Below are 22,104 nucleotides of genomic sequence, written 5' to 3'. Positions count from 1 at the left end.
AGTGAATTAACATTCCCTTTCCTTATCGTTCTAGTTAGTAGTTACGCCACTGCATGCTTACTAGCTACGACGCGGAAACATTGTGGAAGTTTACTATATAGTTGTCCAGTGTTGTCCGGTGAAGCTATGATATTTTCTGAAGTAGTTCCGTCTCAGTGCGAATTTGAGTCAAATCGAAAGTCTGCTTGCCACGTGCAAAATCAAACTTCATTTCCAGGTCGTCTGAAGCATGGCGGATTCTTCCCACCACGTTTCAGACGTCCGCCGGCAATCAACAAACTAAGCTAGAGATCATGCTGAAAAGCGCTGCTATAAATGCAGGTTGAGACGAATTTTAGTCTTCATATTCTTGCCGCTGTATATGTCTTCAGAGTATTTGAATACCCATAAAGTTTCATAAAGCGGTTTTGTTGAAAAAGTATAATGAATAAGTCAACAATACACTGTTAATTCAAAAGAGTCATTTTGACTCCTTCAAAGGAGTCGTTTTCTTGACCCCAGGACGACTCCTTGAAGAGAGTCATTTTGACTCATTTTGGGTTGACACCTGTAAAGAGTCATTTTAACCCTTTAACTAGAGTCAAATTAACTCCTCAAAAGTGTCGTTTTAAAAGAGTCATTTTGATTTTTGACTCTACTTTGGCATCAATTTTACTCTTATTTGGAGTCATTTCGACTCCTTTTTGTCATCGATTTTACTCTTATTTGGGGTCATTACGACTATTCTGTGGCATCAATATTACTCTTATTTGGAGTCATTCGACTCTTCTTTAGCATCGATTTTACTCTTATTTGGGGTCATTACGGCTATTTAGTGGCATCAATATTACTCTTACTTGGAGTCATTCGACTCTTCTTTTAGCATCAATATTACTCTTATTTGGAGTCATTCGACTCTTCTTTAGCATCGATTTTACTCTCATTTGGAGTCATTTTGACTCCTTTTTGGCATCGATTTTTCTCTTATTTGGAGTCATTTCAACTCTTCCTTGGCATCAATGTACTCTTATTTCGGGTCATTTGAACTCTTCTTTAGCATCGTTTTTGCTCTTATTTGGAGTCATTTCCACTCCTTTTTGACATCGATTTTACTCTTATTTGAGGTCATTACGACTATTCTGTGGCATCAATTTTACTATAGTACTGTACACCAATATTAGTTTCATGAAGCTTGCATATAATACAAAAGCAGAGTTTGAGTAAACGATGTTTAATAATGTATATGCAGTGAGTATTACAGCATACCATACATGCATTCCGCAAATATGTTGCTTTGAAGAGAAATTATATATAATAAATATCTATATATAAGCATGCAGGCTTTAAAATATCGGCCAACAGGCCATCTGTCAAATGTCCGGTGTCTTTAAAAAATGGGTTGGATATACATTTTTAAAATTAAAATATGGTAAATGGCCATATGTTAGCAGCAATTAATTAAGTAATGGTTTAAAATCGAAGTTTCAAACGATTAAAACAGTAGAAAACTTCAGAGACAAAGAAAAAGCCTCAAATGTTATTTTATTCTGTAATTACAGTCGACGGCTAAACGTTTTATACTTCATAGACATAGTGTGTATTTTTTATAGCAAAATTCAAATTACACTTTCAAAAACACTTTTTGAAGTTATAGCAAAGGTGTAATAGCCTTTCACAGGTTTATCCGTTTGCATAAAAAGCTGAAAATTAAACAAATAAACGGCATACAAAGCTGAAAATTATACAAATACAGCTCATCCTTACTGCGAAGCAAATACGAAAGAAACAAAGTAAACACGCACCCTTTGAAAACAACAATAAGCTTGCAGATTATGAGTTATTTCTCTTACACGGCTTTCGGTCTTGATTGTATCCCTGTTCATCTTTGGTATCTGTCATGCTTCACATATCTTGTTTCTTCCCGTTTTACTTTGCACAAAGTTTATGAAACGCTTTTACAAAAAGGTTTACGAAATGACAGTTAAATTGCTGACGTTCTCGTTGAAATTCAAACTTTCTGTCTTAGCCAATCAGAACGTTTGTTGATTATTTGTCATTTTTGATATCAGCATATACTTATCAATGAGTCAGAACTATTAAAATGGATTTATGTATAATATATTTTTATGTGTGCATATCCTGTCCAGCTGACATTTTCCAGAAATTTAAAACCTATATACATGCAGTGTAATATATTTTTTTATATTTATTTTATTTTATAAATTTGCCATGTTAAAAAGTTAGAATGAACTACACATAAACTACAAATGAACTACACACATGCAATGGCTGGAATCACCACACAGAGATATGTCTCCAATAACGGGGTTCCACAACTAACTTACAAATAGACAGTTATAAGACTTTCTCGATACATGAAGAAACGATAACAACTAATATCAAGTGTGTTTGTGTCAAAATAATTGAGTATTTTTTTAATGTGTTGACTGGTTATTTGCTTCAAATACAAAGGATTTGGAATACATATAACATGCCTAATGACTTCAATTTAATATTTTAAACATGCAAATTATTTGTTTTGTATATAAGTGGCTGTTATAAAAGCCAGAATGACTCTAAGAAAGAGTTCAACCACTCTTACAAAGAATCATATGGCTCCAAGAACGAGTCACATGACTCCATGTGAACTCTACTTAAGAGTCTATTGACTCTTGCGAGAGTCTTGTGACCCTTCAAAAGAACTAAACGAGTCCTCCAAATTGTCATTTTAACCCAATGTCGGAGTTAAAACGACTATTAGAGTCGAAACGACACATTAGAGGAGTAAAAATGACATTTTGAATAAAGGTGTTGAAATGACTCGCCCTGGTCAAAACGACTCTTTTGAATTTACAGTGTATTCTTTGCTTTTTGTCTGTTGGTAATTGTTAAGTTATTTTCCGTCGTGAATTGCAAGGTTTGAGAATACTATTTCTACTATTTCATTATACTGTAATTGTAGCTACATGGAAATTTAGTTTTTTTTTTAATTGTGTATTTCTAGATGGATGAGGAAGGAACTCGTTATTTTAATGAGAAGATCAGTGTGAAAGATAATACTACCTCGTTTATAGTACAAAAGTACAAAGAAGTTCTGAACGACTTCAGCCTGGTAATTGATTTTATCTGAATATACTTTTTTTTCATTGATTGATCGATTGATTGAAAGCAATGCCCACAATTTTTACCATCTTATATCTTTGCAATGTATTTTAATTCTTACAGGGCTTAACAATTACCCGCGTACCTGATGTGGGCATATGTCACATCAAACCACTGGAGAAAAATTTGCCAAATCCTGGAAAATTGAAGGCTTATATGGATTTTGTAAGTTAACAAAACTTCACCCGTAACTATTTCTAAATTAATGGTGTACGTTGGATCGGTTTGAGCTCTTTAAATCCGTTTTTTACATTTTTTATCAGAATCCAGTCCAATTTTAAGAATAAAACTGGTAATCCGTTTAGATCAAACTGGAGATATCGTTTTTCAATCGACTTTAAAATTTCCACAAAACATGCCTATATCTCTCGTTCTGTTTACCGATGTTCTAATTATTCATAATATTGTATTATTGAATGCACAATTTCAATTTGTGGTCGCCTGCAGTTTCTATATAGGTCCACCAGAACCGCTACGCACTCAACAAGTGCACATGGCCAGTCTTTAACGCGATAATACTAGGCGGATACTATAAAGACGCCGACACGCTGTTACACTATATAATTTTCCTTGCAACTTAATTACAATGAAATTGTGATATTTGAGAGGCTAGCAGGTCGTAAGAGCTGTTCGTATTTGTAAACTTTAGATGCTTCAGGAGTAGAATTGCATTGATGGTGCAAGGAAGTTACATAGTATAACAGCGCCTTAAAAGTTTTATCAAACGCCCGTAGGTTCTGTCACGTCTACTTGTAAATGTTAAGAGTCGTGAGATTGTCAAGCGCTAAGGCAAGAAAATGGACAGAACGACTACACGAATATGAATGTCTGTCCTAACTAATCACATACAGCTGTGTCATACAACCCGTTATCAATAGGATCGATTTTTTCTCCGTATACATAGTTAAAAAGATTGAATGCCTCGTTGGATGGAAAATCTGGTTTGTTGGGTGCTAGTGCATCTGAATGGACCATTGATAAACGATTGGAGACAAAAGATTTGAAACCACACGTGGTAAAATTTTGCGGCAGACTTCCTGTTTACAGTATGAAAGAAATTGCCAAAGATAAAAATGGTATGGAAATAATTAGAAAGCACTTATATGCTGAAATGTTCCCATCACCTAAATAGAACAAAATTGGCTGTGCATTGCCCCTTCGTTTGCCTTCGTTCCTATTAGACTCTTCACCCTAATTTGCTTTAAAGATTTTCATAATTTTTTTAAACAATTCAGTTAAAAACTTTAAAACATTTTACAAAATTTATCATAAAAATGAAAATATTGTTTACGCTTTGTAGATGACTTCCAGACGTACGTACAAGAATTATTTACGAAATCGTTTGGTATGTATATTAAGTGGTTTGAGACTTTGAGTAGTTTTGACCGATCCTGAACAAAACGTTTGTGGCCATACCAATTGGCAGTGGCGTAGCCAGCGAGATAATTTAGTCATGCTATGCTAATATTTTGGTGTTCATTGACTGTAAAAACTGTGAATTTCTAAAGAAATGAATAATGAATAAGGATAATAACATATAATTTGCACAGCAATGCTTAGCTGTCAGCCTGGCTACGTGACCCTGCAAGGAAATCAGTATTTTCTGCCTAGAAAGGAAATATTGGACGTCGTTGCTTTTAACTTGCTAAATACAACGTTGACCTCGCCCACTGTTTAATATAATATAGAGCAGCCGTTTCGCAACGTTTTGATAATCGAATTACTCGCTTTAGGTTTTTTTGACGTTCGACCAACTGATCAAGTTTAATATACTTCGTATATATGCTTGAACTGTCTCATGAGAATGATAGTTGTATTTAAATTGATTGAAGAAACGGTCAGGGCCGTCTGACCGTATGGAAAAATAATGTTAGGGATACGAAAGACAATTCAAAAACCCTTTTGAAGTTGAAATATTCAAATTATAGCAAACATTCAACTGCATCTTATAATAAATCATTCAAATTACGAATCAACAAAATCACGTCAAAATGGACACCTACCTTTTTAAAATACTTGGTAGCCTATGGATTATATATCTTCCCCTTTCATCCTCTTCGGTATCGTTCATCACTCATCCGTAATCTTAATCTTCCATTCATATGTATTTTTCAAATTTAAACTTTACAAACACTCACATTGGCTACTACGTATTTTCTCATCACTTTTCTTCTCTTCCCACATTGTAGAAAGAATTGACAGTAGAAGAAAACGTTCAATTCACTTTCCACTATTATGTCCAGAGGCTTATTCGGGTAACATGCTTCATAATTGTGGTCTTGACTCGATTATTAGTTGCAAGTTTATGCCATCTGCAAGAAAAGTCTGTTATGAAGATTGTGCTGTATCTTTTCTTAATCGTCTCAGCGACGATCTTACTATGCACGATTGCAATTTCTCTTACAATTTTTGGACAGCTAAATGTTGCATGCCTAAGTGTCCAAACAAGTAATCATGTATACTGGCCGGTAACTGACAATAATGATTTAGTATTAAGGTTATATTACCACGACCTTATTAATTAAGAATGTATGACTTAAGTTGATTAAAATATTGCATGCTAAACTTTTGGAATATAGATATATCTGAAATCTTATAGAGTAAAAAATAATTTTTTTAATAAAAAATTACTTCAAAAGTGGCTGGGATAATCTCCGGTTCGATTTGACTTATTTCAATTTATTTTATCTGATCTGATCTTACTTGAGCAAAACATAAATAAATCATATTACAAGAAATTAGCGATTATTGAATTCTCCGAATCTATTTTGGAAGGCCCTAATAAAATAAACCAATCGAATACCTGCTGTGCGTTTTGTCCACCAGGGATTATGTGATAATGAAACATTTGTTATTTTTACACTTGGGTTCAGTTTCCAAGACGCGTTCTTTTGTTGAACTTTGGGATGCCGGCACTGTCCTGTGCGTCAAAGCTATCTAGTGTTATTCGCGATTATCTCATGCGATGCAATATGCATTGCTCGTTGTGCTAATTGCATGAAGTGGCCCCCTTTCAAAAGCCGCCATTTTTCGAAATAATCTGTACTGAAGTTGAACCAAATAAAATGGTTACCACTTACCATTGATCAGAGTCATGGTCGGCAAAAGTGCGAATGTGCTGGATAGAAATGCGACTGTGCTGCATACAAGTGCGAATGTTCCGCACAGAAATGCGACTGTGCAACCTCGTGCTTAGGGTCTTCTGTGTTCATGGTGAGTGGAAAGGCCAACGAAGACCCTGGTCAAATTCGAAGGAATCTCCAAGATTCTTGGAGATTTATCGCATGCGCAATAACGAAAAATCGAGTGTTGCTGACTAGAATAAGCGCTGGCGCTTACAACTTTTTGTGTGTTTACCTCGCATTTTATTTTAAAAGTCAAGCGAATTTTTGCCAAATATTTACAATAAAAAGTTCAAGACACATGTTTTAACCATACCTCATCAGATTGTAACGACTTTCAACATCGTGTTCATTGTTCAGTGATGAAAACGTATGTGAAACTTAAAAAAACTCCTTGAGCTTGTATGCAAGCGCGACAGAAATAGAAAATATATACATTTGTTGTGAAACATTGGGGAGACAAAACAAATCCAAGTTAGCGGAATATTTACATGATACACTCCAACATAAAGTTCGATAATGCGAACATTTTAGACATGGTTGGTGAGGCAGTGAGGCTAACTAAATTTTTATATTTATATATACTATTATCCTCAAAATTTTCAAGTATATACAAACCTTCTCATCTCATAGTTTATTTCTACTTCTGCTAGTACGCAGGTATTGCATTTATTTATTTAACATGAAATACAATATTTCATCAATTTTTATAGAATAGTGGAAAGCATGATTCTTATTTAAAGTGGAAAGCATGATTCTTATTTAAAGTGGAAAGCATGATTCTTATTTAAAGTGGAAAGCATGATTCTTATTTAATAGTGGAAAGCATGATTCTTATTTAAAGTGGAAAGCATGATTCTTATTTAAAGTGGAAAGCATGATTCTTATTTAAAGTGGAAAGCATGATTCTTATTTAATAGTGGAAAGCATGATTCTTATTTAAAGTGTAAAGCATGATTCTTATTTAAAGTGGAAAGCATGATTCTTATTTAATAGTGGAAAGCATGCTTCATTCGATTGAGTCAACATGCAAAGTCAACATACAATAAAATAATATGCTTATTTAAAGAGCTGATTCGGACGTCTATAAAGCGTGGTGGGAGATAAAGCGCCTGATAGGTGACACATGCATGTTCGTCCACAGGAAGCTGACTCATAAATCAAGTTAAACCTTAGTGATTTATAACCACATGGGACTATAACTTCGTGTAACTTTGGAATAATTCCATTCTATAATGCATAGTAATCAATGCCTTTCAGTTATAGCTGCACTTTTGCCAACATGTATATTGTATAAGTAAAATATGCTTTTTTAAAAAGCTTGTTCGGATGTCTGAGGCATGGTTGTAATGTAATTATAAATAGCAAACTGACTGATCAATTAGTTTGATCATGCTAATTGATAATGACACGCAAGCGTATTTGAAATATTTCGATTTTAGTGTTTAAAATAATCGACGTGTATTTATGTTTTCCGGTTTAAAAACTGTAATTGGTAGTATTATCGATATGAATCAAGCTGAATCACCGCTTCGTTCTGACGAACATTTCCATACTACTTTTCGGTCATTTGATAGAAAACGTTTAGCAAAATTCGGCTGGCGTCCACTGGCGAAAGCACAGGAATTGTTGGCGCATCAACACGTTGATATTTCGCCAGGTTTTTTACAATTCCCGCGCATTTTCAGACCATCAATAGATCACTAACATATTCATATATTATGGCAAATTCGTTATCCTGACATACAGTTTTCGCATTTGCACGCTCACAGGAAGATGACTTATCAACTCAGGTTAGACCATGGTTATTCTACAGACTTAATTGCCGAATCTGGAATAATTGCTTTTTATAATATAATGTATTTATGTCTTTCAGTTAGTTTCACTTATGCCAACATACACTAAGATGAGTTTTTTAAAATCAGTTATTAATCAGTTAGATCATGCTGATCGATAAAGGCTGCCAGCATTGTCCGACACTACTGACATACACATGCAGAAAATAGATCAATACAGTAGCTTCCTTCCATAGCTTCTCTAGTGCAGCATGAACTAAGAAGTATGTCACACCTTGTACCCGCCATCATGAGATTAGGGACCTTAAGCATGTAGGACGGGAACACGACGACGGCAGCAATCAATGCAATGCTTTATTGAAAAGAAATGAATTATTAAATACCTATAGGAGTTTTAGACGTGATCTAAGTTCTGTTTACAACGCCAAAACGTCAAATATTACGTCCTTTGTAGAACGTCTTTATTTCAGGACCCAGTGAGAGCTACCTCGAATTAAGCACTATAGAATTGTCCCTAAACGTAAACACAATGTTTTCAACGTCTTATATCTCCTTAAATTGGTACAGTTAATAATATAGAACAACGCTTTATCATAACATTAATTTAAAGGAGTATTCCAACCACGTCGTCGTTATGTTGCCGTCCTACATGCTTAAGGTCCCTATTATAACGATAATGTAACGATTGGGTAAAACGCGGATAAGACTTTTAAATACCCGAAAAGCCTATTTTATACCATATCCGCGTTTTACCCGATTGGGTAAAACGCGGATATGACGTTTAAAATTTGTTTTATTGAAAAGTAAGTTATCCGTCCGTCCGTCCGTCCGTCCGTCCGTCCATCGCTATCCGTCCATTCCTCCGTATCCGCGTTTTACCCTGACCCCAGTTCTGCCCGACGGACTTCTTTTGTAAGTGCAATATTGCAATATATGAATATTCACCCCCCCCCCATGATCGTTCTAGAGCCTGGGGATACCTACACATACTAATCAGTATAATCCATAACGATTTTAGCGGAAGTATAAAAGACGCCTAAGTAAAACAATGCAGACCCTGTATTATGCTGGATATAACGCGAGACAAGAGGCATGGGGATTTCAACATAGTATACTAAGGAACGGTAGCGCAAATTTTAAGCCCGATTTTAAGAATATAACTGGTAATCCGTTTAGATCAAACTGGAGATATCTTTATTCAATCGACTTAAAAATTTCCACAAAACATGCTTATGGACTTTGTGTCTCTCGTTCTGTTTACCGATGTTCTAATTATTCATAATATTGTATTATTGAATGGGTGATTTCAATTTGTGGTCGCCTGCGGTTTCTATACAAGGGCCGCAACGCACTCGACCAGTTCACATGCCCAGTCTTTAACGCGCTAATAATACGATACTACCGTATGTAGATAAGCACCTCTGGGAATTGAAAATGGCTTTTAATCCTTCATTTAAAATACTAATTACTTTAAAATGCTGAACTATGGTGCAAACCCGTTTTTTTGAGACACCATAAAGACGTATAAAGACGCTGTAACACTATGCAATTTTCCTTGCAACTTAATTACAATTAAATTGTATAATTGAGAGGTTAGCAGGCGGTTGCAGCTTCCACAAGAACTGTCCGTATTTGTAAACTTTAGCCGGGATGTCTCAGGAATAGAATTGCATTGAAGGTGCAAGGAAGTTGCATAGTATAACAGCGCCTTGAAAGTTTTATCAAACGCCCGTAGGTTCTGTCACGTCTACTTAAAAGTGTTAAGAGTCGTGAGATTGTCAATGCAAGTGCTAATTAAAGCAAGCAAATGGACAGAACGACTACACGAATATGAATGTCTGTTCTCATTAATCACATACAGCTGTTATGTCATACAACCCGTTATCAATAGGATCGATTCTTCCTATACATAGTTAAAAAGATTGAATGCCTCGTTGGATGGAAAATCTGGTTTGTTGGGTGCTAGTGCATCTGAATGGTCCATTGATAAACGATTGGAGACAAAAGATTTGAAATTACAAGTGGTAAAATTTTGCGGCAGACTTCCTGTTTACAGTATGAAAGAAATTGCCAAAGATAAAAATGGTATGGAAATAATTAGAAAGTACTTATATACTGAAATGTTCCTATCACCTATATAGAACAAAATTGGCTGTGCATTACCCCTTCGTTTGCCTTCGTCCCTATTAGACTTTCGCCTTAATTTGCAGTTTAAAGATTACCATCATTTTTTCAAACAATTCAATTAAAAACTTTAAAATATATTAAGAAATTTATCTCGGGTTAGAGGAAGTAGTGGTAAAAATATTGTTTACACTTTGTAGATGACTTCCAGACGTACGTACAAGAATTATTTATGAAATCGTTTGGTATGTATAAGTGGTTTGAGTCTTTTAACCGATCCTGTACAAAACATTTGTGGCCATGCCAATCGACAGTGGCGTAGCCAGTGAGATAATTTGGTCACGCTATGCTGATATTTTGGTGTTCATTGACTGTAAAAACTATGAATTTCTAAAGAAATGAATAATGTGAAATAATGATAATAACATACAATTTCCAATATAACCAAGGAGCAGCGTGGCAGCGTCTTCGAACAACTTAGCATCAAATGTGGTATAACAACTGCCTAAATAGACAAAACGCTTCTCGACGTTTCGACCTGAGGGCTTCGTCAGGAGAGTTAGTATGACTAACTCTCCTGACGAAGGCCCTCAGGTCGAAACGTCGAGAAGTGTTTTGTCTATTTTAGGCAGTTGTTATACCACATTTGATGTTAACATATAATTTGCACAGCAATGTTTAGCTGTCAGCCTGGCTACGCCTCTGCAAGGAAATCAGTATTTTCTGCCTAGAAAGGAAATATTGGACGTCGTTGCCTTTTAACTTGCTAAATACAACGTTGACCTCGCCCACTGTTTAATATAATATAGAACAGCCGTTCCCTAACGTTTTGATAATCGAATTACTCGCTTTAGGTATTTTGACGTTCGACCAACTGATCATGTTTAATGTTTAATATACTTCGTATATATGCTTGAACTGTCTCATGAGAATGATAGTTGTATTTAAATTGATTGAAGAAACGATCCGGCCCGTCTCACCGTAAGGAAAAATAATGTTACGGATACGAAAGACAATTCAACTGAAAAGCCTTTTGAAGTTGAAACATTCAAATAAACTGCATCTTATAATGAATCATTCAAATTACGAATTAACAAAATGGACACATACCTGTTTAAAATACTTGGTAGCTTATGGATTATATATCGTTCCCCTTTACGTGCCGTCTCTGTATTATAATAATTCACATTCACCACTACGCATTTTCTCATCACTTTTCTTCTCTTTCGACATTGTAGATAGAATTGATAGTAGAAGAAAACGTTCATCGAGCTTTCCAGTATGCCAAGAGACCTTGAACATGCTTCCTAAATGTAGTTCTAGAGACTGGATGATTCATTGCAGGTTTATGCTATCTGCAAGAAAAGTCTGTTTTGAAGATTGTGCTTTTCCTGTAAAAGATCTCGGGAATGATTTTAGAAAATGCAATTTCTATAACAATTTTTCGTCAGTTACATGTTGCACACTTAGGTGTCCAACCAAGTGATCATGTATACTGGCTGGTAACTGACAATAATGATTTAGTATTAAGGTTATATTACCACGACCTTGAATTGTTAATTTAATGTATGACTTAAGCCGATTAAAATATTGCATGCTAAACTCTTGGAATATAGATAAATCTGAAATCTTATAAAGTAAAACATAATTTTTGATTTCGACCTTTACTTCAAAATTAGCCGGGATAATCTCCGGTTCGATTTGACTTATTTCAATTTGTTTGAAGTTATCTCGTGCGGTGCATTTGTGATTTGTCATTGTGAAAGAATGTGACAGCTGTTATCTTTTCATCTGATCGTCCTTGAGCAAAACATAAAAAAATCATATTACCAGAAATTAGCGATAAATGAATTCTCCAAGTTTGAATGTAATATGCAAGGCAGCACTTCCGTTGTTAACCATTGTGCATGCGTGCTTTTTTAGACAACAGTGATTTCTTTGTTTACACTGAATTCCAGAATTTTCTTTATTAAGAGTAAAAAGGAATGCCTAATTCGAATACCTGCTGTGCGTTTTGTCCACTGGGGATTATGTGATCATGAGACATTTGTTATTTTTACACTTGGGTTCAGTTTCCAAGACAAAGTCAAACGAGCTGAAAGGGAGAACACTGCCTTAAGCCCCGCACAGACGAGCAAGTTTTCCTTGACCAGTTTTATTTGCCCGTGTGTACGCACGAAAATTGACAATTTTTCCTTGACAAGGAGCCTTGTTCAAAAGCTAGTCATTCCAGCTTTTCAACAAGGAAAAATGTTCGTGTGTACGGCCGTCAAGGAAAACTTGACAAGGAAATGCGCAGTAGGCTACTGCGCATCAATATATTCGAGCGGCTTTTTGAAGTTTCATAATTTTTGTTTGTCTTGAAATTCGGTCCTTTAAGAATTATTATGGCAGTTTCCTGGACGGATTCTGCTGTCTTTATTTTATTGGAAGCCCTACAATCCAGAGAAAGTTTGTGGAACACGGGTATCACAGAATATAAGGACAAAAACAACAACGCAAAATGCCTTGGCCAACAAAACGTTTGTCTCTCTGTGCTTTGTCTAACAACTGTCTTCACGTAATATAAATGAAGTATCCCGGGAGTTGTTTACGTACTTCAGTAATGCGGACTCGTAAAACTTGCCAAGAAAAATTTTTTTACGTACACACGAACAAATAAAACTTGTCAAGGAAAACTTGTTCGTCGTACACACGAGCAAGTGAACGTGTCAAAAAACTTGTCAATGAAAACTTGCTCGTCTGTGCGGGGCTTAAAAGAAGGAAAATCAGTCCCTGAGGGAAAAAAATTGAAGCATTAACCAATACCGTCGGTTGAAGCATTAACCAATACCATTAAATATCGAATTAAATCAGCCGAACAAGAAAAACAAAGCTTGCAAACTGTGATATAATTGATAATTAATAAGTTGTGAAATAACCAAGAATAAATCTAATAACGCCACTAAGCCAAGGAATGTTGATAGTTCTTTTGTTGAAACGACACGAACGAAAAAATGCACTATAAAAAAAGCCATTTAATAAAACCACTTTTGCAGCGACAAATACACTGATAAATACGATCAATACGGCGAACCAATACAGCGTACTATCAGAGCAAGAAATACCTAATGAGAACGATTCAGTTATTGCATTTGAAAAACCATACGGCGGAAGCAAGTTAGGCGGAAAAGCCTGCTACACCACCTGGTTATAACCAAACTGGACATAAACAACGCAATATTCCCGCATCTGAAGCCAATACACAAACTCCGAGCGCTTCATATCGTCAACCTCTCAATGAACAAGAAAGACAAAACAAGTAATACCGGCGTGAAGATATAGCAATTGTGGGTGACTCAATGCTAAAATTTGTCGACACCCGAAGGTTAAAGAAACGGAACAAATAAAAACGTTACTGCAAAAACATTTCCCGGAGCGAAAATCGACGACATGACACACTACATTAAGCCTACAATTAACAATAAACCTCAGGAATTGATTATTCATATTGGAACTAATGACTTACCTGTTAATCACCAAAACAAATTATACAATCTATTGCTGCACTAGGAGAATCGATTAGGACGGAAGATCCAAGAATTGATTTAACATTCTCTGAAGTGGTATAACAAGAAATGATAATAAAGGACTTGCGGATATATGGTAAAATTAGTTAATGAACGCTTAGATAAGTTGTGCACGCAAAGAAATTGGGGTCTCATAAGCCGTACGAATATCAAAACTATTCACTTAAACAGATCTGGGATGCATCTTAATAAACAGGATACAGCTATTCTAGCTAGAAATATAAAGTCACATTTAATTCTAAACTCAATTGAAATAGCTCCAGACTCAATTGAAATAGATCAGTAAATCTGACGCAACACAGATGACTGGCCGAACTAAAACTTATGCCACTCTTAAAGAATTTACTGTAGGACAGCTAAATATTACAAGCTTAATTAAATATATTGAGAAACTTCGAATATTTGCAAAACAAATATCTTTTGATCTATTATGCATTAATGAAACAAGGCTTGACCTATCGACTAAAAATTTGGAAATTGAATTACAAGGTTATAATTTAATAAGACATGATAGGAATAGACACGGTGGAGGAGTAGCTATTTACGTACGCAAGGTTATACCGTATTTTGAAAGGAAGTGTTTAATACCAGATGATGTTGAGGCAATTTGTCTTGAAAAACCAAACACAAAGCCAATTTTAATTTTATCATTGGTATATACCCTCGGGATCAAATATAGCATTGCTTGACCGATTTGAATTTTTCCTTCAAAATGTTGATAACGAGAATAAAGAAATTATCATAACAGGAGACTTCAATATAAATCTACTCCCTGAAGAAAACAAATCAAGTATAGCAAAGCCAAAACGATTTAAAGAATTATTAAGTACTTATCAACTGGAGCAGTTAATCAATAAACCAACTAGAATAACTGAGACGACTCACAGAAACAGCTTTGTTATACTACTCTACGAATCAGTGGTTATTAAATATGGATAAGGGACTAATTAACGGGGTCCTTTTTCTAGTCTTCAAAAAAGCCTTCGATAGAATATAAACTAAGTTCAGATTTGGATAATGTAAACAAATGGCTTAAAGCTAACAAATTAACTAAATTTAAATATAAAAAAAAACAAAATACATGCTCATTGCGTCTAAAAGAAAAAACTTACTAAAATCTCAAGTAACCCTCGAATGCATACAGGTAACTTTCAGATACAACAGGTCAAAGAAAAGGAGGTCTTGGGGATTATAATTGACGATAAACTAAATTGGAATAAACACATACATATTGCTCAACAGTTTGGAATGATGGTAATTGTAACAATCTTGAAAAATTCTAGTCTATAAAATGCAAAAAAGGGCTGCTCGTGTTATCACTAACTCAAACTATGAAATGAGGTCAAAAACGAGAATTAAAAAACTGAAATGGATCCCAGTTAAACTTATCTTATGTGCTGAATAGAAATGCGGTTGTGCTGCATATAGAAATGTGACTGTGCTGCATAGAAAGTGTCGCGAAAGCACGAAAATAGGAATAATCGTCTTTATTTCCTAAAGTTTTTCAAGTAATATAAGAATAAGAGTAAAAAGAACATCATCTTCCCCCGCTTAGAATTTGTAAATTAGCACACGAGGGTGTAGCTGTTACTTGATGATTAAATCTTGCCACGAGCTAGGTCCATTGTTGAATATTCTCGATTGAAAGAAAAAAAAGGTTTCACTAGTCAATGCGAAAAATGCTGTAATTGTTGTAGGGCATTTTAACAGAAAACATTTATTCAAAGTGAGGACTAACACTATGAGTAAGTATTATTATATAATATACCATAATATAAAACACACTAAAATCGATCAAATTGTAGTATTTATACTAGTATGTACTTGAAATATATTGTGATTGAAAGTCCGTGTATTTGGCATAAAGAGTTGTTGACAATGGTGCATGTTATACCATTTTGTATTATGTATATATTTTTACAATTAAACCTAAGCTTTGCTTATCACAACCCTAAAGCACCCAAGGCAATAGTGAGGTCTTGGCAAAAATCGAGTTCTAATAGTTCCATAGTCCTTCCTTCACCTTGCATTTATAACATGTTTGCAAGGAATTTTCCAAAATTCAACTTTGAATAAATACTTCAAAGAGAATATAGTCACACTCCCTACGTTTCCTCATTTATTAGGGGCATAGTATGTTGCACAGTATTGATATTTATATACATTATAGGCGTTTAGTTAACATTAAAAGCATAAAATACTAAATTTTAAAAATGTACTAAATGAGGTTCGGCCCATCTTATTGACTACAAAATATATTACTTTCTTTACCTGAGCTTACTAAATAAAAATGTTCATAAATGGGGCTGGTCAGCTTTAAATTGAAATTACGTATTATCCAATAGTTTAAATTAAACATATTCAACTAGCTACCATGATAGTGTATACGCATGGTTATAGCTATATACCCCTATTTACCGTTCGTATTATGTTGCTCAATTAATGTAATATTTCATTGTTTTAAAACATTTTTCTTTCTTTCAATCTTCTAATAAGAGCTTTATAGTGGTCCTCGTGGTGGCAATTTTTAATTCATGTCAAATTCCATCCTCATTCCCAGGGCCTAGATCCGTCATTGCTCTCCACACATTCATGTCAAAACAACTTCACCCATGCATTTCCCCCATTCCCAATCCTTTTCTCCACGTTTTCCCCGCGTAATGAAAAGTTATTATTACTTGTAAATCCAAACGTTTGTAAAACGTTCGGAAGTATAGACGTTTATTCCTATGTTCCTGCTTTCGCGACACTTTCTATGCAGCATGACAAAGCATTTCTACGCAGCACAATCGTACTTGTATGCAGTACAGCTGAATTTCTATGCAGTACAGCCGCACTTGTATGCAGTACAGTCGTTTTCTTTGCAGCACAATCGTACTTGTATGCAGTACAGTCGCATTTCTATGCAGCACATTCGTACTTGTATGCATGAATATATTATGAATATTAGCCAGCCTTAACGATCTTCCGCGGCCACTGGAAGAATAATAACGTCATGGAATCGTTACGACGTGATTTAGATCTCCCATTCAATGTGTTTGCATGGGTATAAGTCATGCAGCACTTAGAATCTCCACAGGAGTAAGATTGCTCATGGAAATTCTGTTTCCCACACGTGTCAAAATCTTTTTCAATCGCTTGATTGGAAAAGCAGTCGATGCTGTTAAAATGTTTACTGAGACAAGGTCTTGTATATGTAATTATGTTATCACTGCATTATTATTTTGCTTATTATTGGCGGAGTAAAATAAAAATTTGATGCCACTTATTAATATAATTTATGGCATAATAAACGCAAGCAACAGATTTTTTCTTGTCCTGCTCTGATTCAATGCTTTTGTGCCTTCGCTAGTATTTTCGATTAAAGTTCCGGTTTTAAGTTAAGGTTGTCCAAGGTTGTCTTGTTTTTATGTAAATACCGTCTCGCAATTTTGTTTATTTTGTGACACGATTCATTGTACAACAGTATAATTTAATAATAATAACAACGAATAGGAGTGTAATTAATACTTAATGTATTAGAACGAATACCAGTGTTTACAAAATCAATCGATCGCGTAGCGGGGCTTTTAAACAAATGTTTTTAAATTTCAATTCGAATAACTCATAAGGTGCAATAGTTCATGTTCGCCAGCTTGCTGTTTGACCAATTTTGGCAAAAAATGTTAACATCGCTCGTACTATTAATCCCGAATTGCACTCACCATCATGGGAATACCTACATAATAAACTAATCAGTAAAATTTATTGACGATTTCAGCGTTTCCTGCGTACACAGAAGTATTAAAGACGCCTCGTTGAAAGTATCCGGTACACTGCTGGAAGACTGAAATGGATACGATACATTTAAAACCTTGTATTACGTTGGATATTAGACAAGAGGCAAGAGGTTTCAACGTAGTATATACCAAACAACGGTTGTTAGAAATGATACAAATCAAAAGGAATCGTATGTTTATGACAAGCATATGATTTTTTTCGTACGATTTTACGAAAAGAATAAAAAAATTGGTGCATTATTACCCAGTACAAGAGCAATAATACTACAACAAACAAAACGCCGCCGTCTTTGTAAACACGAAAATTTCATTATAATCTAATCTCCGTATGTTGCTTTCTCAAGTAGTTCCGTTTCAGCACAATCATTGTGGCGGTCCAACTTGAATAGATTAATCACTTGGTGCGTGCAGATTCTTCCCACCACACTTCAGACGTCCGGCAATAAACTAAGAGGTCATGCTGGTAAAGCGCTGCTATAAATACAGTTTGAGGCGAGTTTCAGTCCTCATATTCCTGCTGCTGTATATGTCTGCAGAGTATTTGAACAATAAGTGTCATAAAACGTTTTCTTGGAAAAGCATCAATGAATAAACCAACAATATTCTTTGTTTTTTGTCTGATGGCAATTCTTAAATTATTTTCCGTCGTTAATTGCAAGGTTCGAGAATACTTATATTGTTTACGTTTTATGACGTGAAATATTCTATTTCTATACTATAATTTCATTACTGTAATTGTACATGAAAATTTAGTTTTATTTTATATTTTGTATTTCTAGATGGATGAGGAAGGAACTCGTTATTTTAATAAGAAGATCAGTGTGAAAGATAATACTACCTCGTTTATAGTGCAAAAGTACAACGAAGTTCTGAACGACTTCAACCTGGTAATTGATTTAGTCTGAATATACTTTTTTCGATTCTCTAATTGGTTCTTCGATTGTAGAAAGGAGTGTCTACAATTTTTACCATCTTATATCTTTGTGATAAATTTTTGTTCTTATACAGGGCTTGACAATCACCCGCGTACCTGATGTGGGCATATGTCACATCAAACCACTGGAGAAAAACTTGCCAAATCCTGGAAAATTGAAAGTTTACATAGATTTTGTGAGTTAAATAAGCTTCATGTATGTTTTATTTCACATAGAAACGCGAATTATTGATGGTGTGCGTCGGATAGGATTAAGCTGTTTGAATCCTAGTTAATCCGATCAGATCAAACTTGAGATATCTGTTGCTTATATCACACTTATACGGACACTTAATACGTATAGTAAACAAGCGATTAACGTATAGTGATGTCCTACAGCAAACAATATTCAGAACCTGCGTCACAGAACCACTACTGAATATGCACCCCTGCTCCAATTTATCACATATACATGCAGCTGTGTCATACAACCTGTTATAAATACGATCGATTTTTTCTCCTTATAGTTAAAAAAATTGAATGGCTCGAGTGAGGGAAGATCTAGTTTGTTGGGTGCAAGTTCATCGGAATGGATCATTGATAAACGATTGGAGACAAAGGATTTAAAACCACAAGTGCTTAAATTTTGCGGCAGACTTCCTGTTTACAGTATGAAAGAAATTAGCAAAAATATAAATGGTAGGAAGATAACTAGAAAATATACTTAGACCTAAATATAACAAAATTACTGTGCAAAATGATCGAGGGAGATTGGGCACTTCGTCTGCCTTTGTTCCTATTAAGACTTTTCACAATTCAATTTAAAACACATGAGATATTTTAAGAAACTTTTCCAGGCAGAGAAAGTAGTGGTGAAAATATTGTTTACACTTGTAGATGACTTCCAGACGTTCGCGCAAGCATTGTTTATGAAATCGTTTGGTATGTGTAACGTCTAGCAATACTACACACATTTACATTCAATACTGCACACACTCACATTCAATACTGTACAATTTACATTCAATACTGCACACACTCTCATTCAATACTGCACACATTCACATTCAATACTGTACAATTTACATTCAATACTGCACACACTGTCATTCAATACTGTACAATTTACATTCAATACTGCACACACTCTCATTCAATACTGCACACACTCTCATTCAATACTGTACAATTTACATTCAATACTGCACACACTCTCATTCAATACTGCACACACTCACTTCAATACTGCACACAATTGTACATTCAATACTGCACACACTGTCATTCAATACTGTACAATTTACATTCAATACTGCACACACTCTCATTCAATACTGCACACACTCTCATTCAATACTGTACAATTTACATTCAATACTGCACACACTCTCATTCAATACTGCACACACTCACATTCAATACTGTACAATTTACATTCAATACTGCACACACTCTCATTCAATACTGCACACATTCACATTCAATACTGTACAATTTACATTCAATACTGCACACACTCTCATTCAATACTGTACAATTTACATTCAATACTGCACACACTCTCATTCAATACTGCACACACTCTCATTCAATACTGTACAATTTACATTCAATACTGCACACATCTCATTCAATACTGCACACACTCACATTCAATACTGTACAATTTACATTCAATACTGCACACACTCTCATTCAATACTGCACACATTCACATTCAATACTGTACAATTTACATTCAATACTGCACAAACTCTCATTCAATACTGCACACATTCACATTCAATACTACACATGCGCATTCACATTTTAATACTGTAGGTACAATTCACATTAAATACTTTGCACAATCATGTGCACACTATACACTTTCTCATCGCCTTTCCTTTTTTGACATTGTAGATAGAACTGGCAGGAGGGGAAAACGTTCAATGAACTTTCCATTATGTCCAAATGGGCCAAAAACTTCATGTAATCCAAACGATTGGATATTAGATTGCAAGTTTAGATCATCCGGAAGAGCCGTGTGTTATGAACATTGTGCTTTGCAAATCAAAGATCTCAACAGGGATTTAAGAAATTGCAATTTTTCTCTCAGATGGTCATCAGTTGTGTGTTGCACTCCTGTCTGCCTAACCAGATGATCATGTGTACTAGAAGCTCATCAGAACTTGATAGATTGTGCTGGTAAATTTTGTAAGAGAAAAATCTGTGGTACAAAAGGTTTAAGTTGATCGCTAAACGTGTCCTCAAACAATAAAAGTTGCTTGAGGTTTTTAAAATGTTAAATGTTTTAAAAAGTTTCCAAGCACAACCTATCCAGGTTCAACTGGCAGGGAAAAAAATGAATAACCATAGGGCCAATTATACGAGCGAAAATAAGTCGCGAACAGTCGTATAAACGCTCCATTTCTTCGCGGATAAAACAAGCCGCGGCCTAAATTATTAGCCCAGACTTTAGAGCTCGTCCAAAATAGGCCGCGGCTAATTTAAGTAGCGAAGTTCACGAAAATAAACGGCTTCGCGACCAAATCTGACATTAAACGTTGGTGCATATCTGAGCATCAACCTTCCAGGCATTCCTTCCAGTCACAATGCAAAAACTGTCTCGGCAGCAGGGATTTGCGGCAGAGAATTTGAGTCGTGTTTGCGACTAATTTCGAATAATTTTAACAGTATCCCGTACAAACGCGCTGTTTGCGACTTATTTTCGCTCGAATAAAATAAAGCCCTAGAAGATTGCTCTTCTTTTTTTTTAAGATATTAAGATTTTAAATAATAATATAGCTCTGATTTTTAATTTAGTATTGAGAACTCTTTTTAGTCTTAATGAAATACGATTATCTTGGTTATATAATAGCTATCGAAGACCTCATAGGGTAAAATTAAAATTTTTAATGAATTTTGATGGCATAAATAAAAAATAGGTACGCAATGCGTACATGTGGGTAGCCATAAACATTAACTGCGATAAACCTATTTTGTATTCAATGTCAAACGACAGGCTGCTATAGTAAATATCAACGAGTAAATAGCGAGTAAATATCAACTGATGCTTAAGGCCCTGTTACACGGTGCAATTTTTCTTGCAACGTGCAATACAATTCTTCTTTTGAGAGATGTAAATTTGGCAACTACCGAACTTTTGTTTTTATTACACTCCATGGCGTTTCTTACACTTACACTTTGAAGCCTCTTCACTAATTTACGTCTCTTTAAAAGAAGAATTGCATTGCAAGTTGGAAGAAAAATTGCACCGTGTAACATGCCCTTTACTCTTACATTCTAATGCCAAACAAAACGGCAAAAATGCCCTATAGTTAGCTAGTTGAATACAGTTATAACGAAGTCGATTTTATTACACAATCTAATATTTTATTGTATTAAATACATTTTACTACAGATTAAAACATATATAAAAGCAGATTTACAAGAGATAGGAAATATATATTTTTAAGCAGAATAGTTGGAGAGAACAAAAAAGAGAGTAAGGTTCCAGAATAGTGGCACGAATCCTCTGATAACATAAAGCTTAGTTTAAAAGTAGAGAAAGAAGATTTCAGATGTTTTCAAATTATTTTGTTTTGATGTCCCTTGATTATCAGCATGTCTTTGTTACATACAACATTGGTTATTTTGTTGATCAATGAATGGTATATA

At 34.9% G+C, this 22,104-nt stretch overlaps 1 protein-coding gene across 2 annotated transcripts; it reads left to right on the top strand.

The window, feature by feature from the left end:
• Positions 1-360: 360 nt before the first annotated feature.
• LOC114530746 lies at positions 361-21,554 on the top strand. 2 transcript variants are annotated; one of them, XM_028552361.1, is made up of 7 exons: positions 361-439; positions 2,838-2,896; positions 18,311-18,418; positions 18,540-18,641; positions 18,972-19,143; positions 19,342-19,386; positions 20,347-21,554. In XM_028552361.1, exons 1-7 carry the CDS (start codon positions 424-426, stop codon positions 20,586-20,588), a joined length of 744 nt encoding a protein of 247 aa, XP_028408162.1. In that variant the 5' UTR covers positions 361-423; the 3' UTR covers positions 20,589-21,554. The 2 variants fall into 2 exon arrangements, with proteins under 2 accessions (XP_028408162.1, XP_028408161.1); XM_028552360.1 differs by lacking the exons at positions 361-439; positions 2,838-2,896 and adding an exon at positions 18,061-18,190.
• The last annotated feature ends 550 nt before the right edge of the window (positions 21,555-22,104 follow it).

The sequence above is a fragment of the Dendronephthya gigantea genome, unplaced genomic scaffold (assembly GCF_004324835.1).
Source record: "Dendronephthya gigantea isolate DGI-Jeju-01 unplaced genomic scaffold, DenGig_1.0 000065F, whole genome shotgun sequence".
Classification (NCBI taxonomy): Eukaryota; Metazoa; Cnidaria; class Anthozoa; order Malacalcyonacea; family Nephtheidae; genus Dendronephthya; species Dendronephthya gigantea.
The sequence above is the reverse complement of the archived record's forward strand: the minus strand, read 5'-3'. Positions and strand labels throughout refer to the sequence as shown.

Coding starts and splice junctions, on each gene's coding strand:
- LOC114530746 (XM_028552361.1), top strand. Junction 2,897..18,310: donor TTTCCGTCGTGAATTGCAAG/GTTTGAGAATAC, acceptor TTGTATTTCTAG/ATGGATGAGGAAGGAACTCG. Junction 19,144..19,341: donor AATTAGCAAAAATATAAATG/GTAGGAAGATAA, acceptor TTACACTTGTAG/ATGACTTCCAGACGTTCGCG.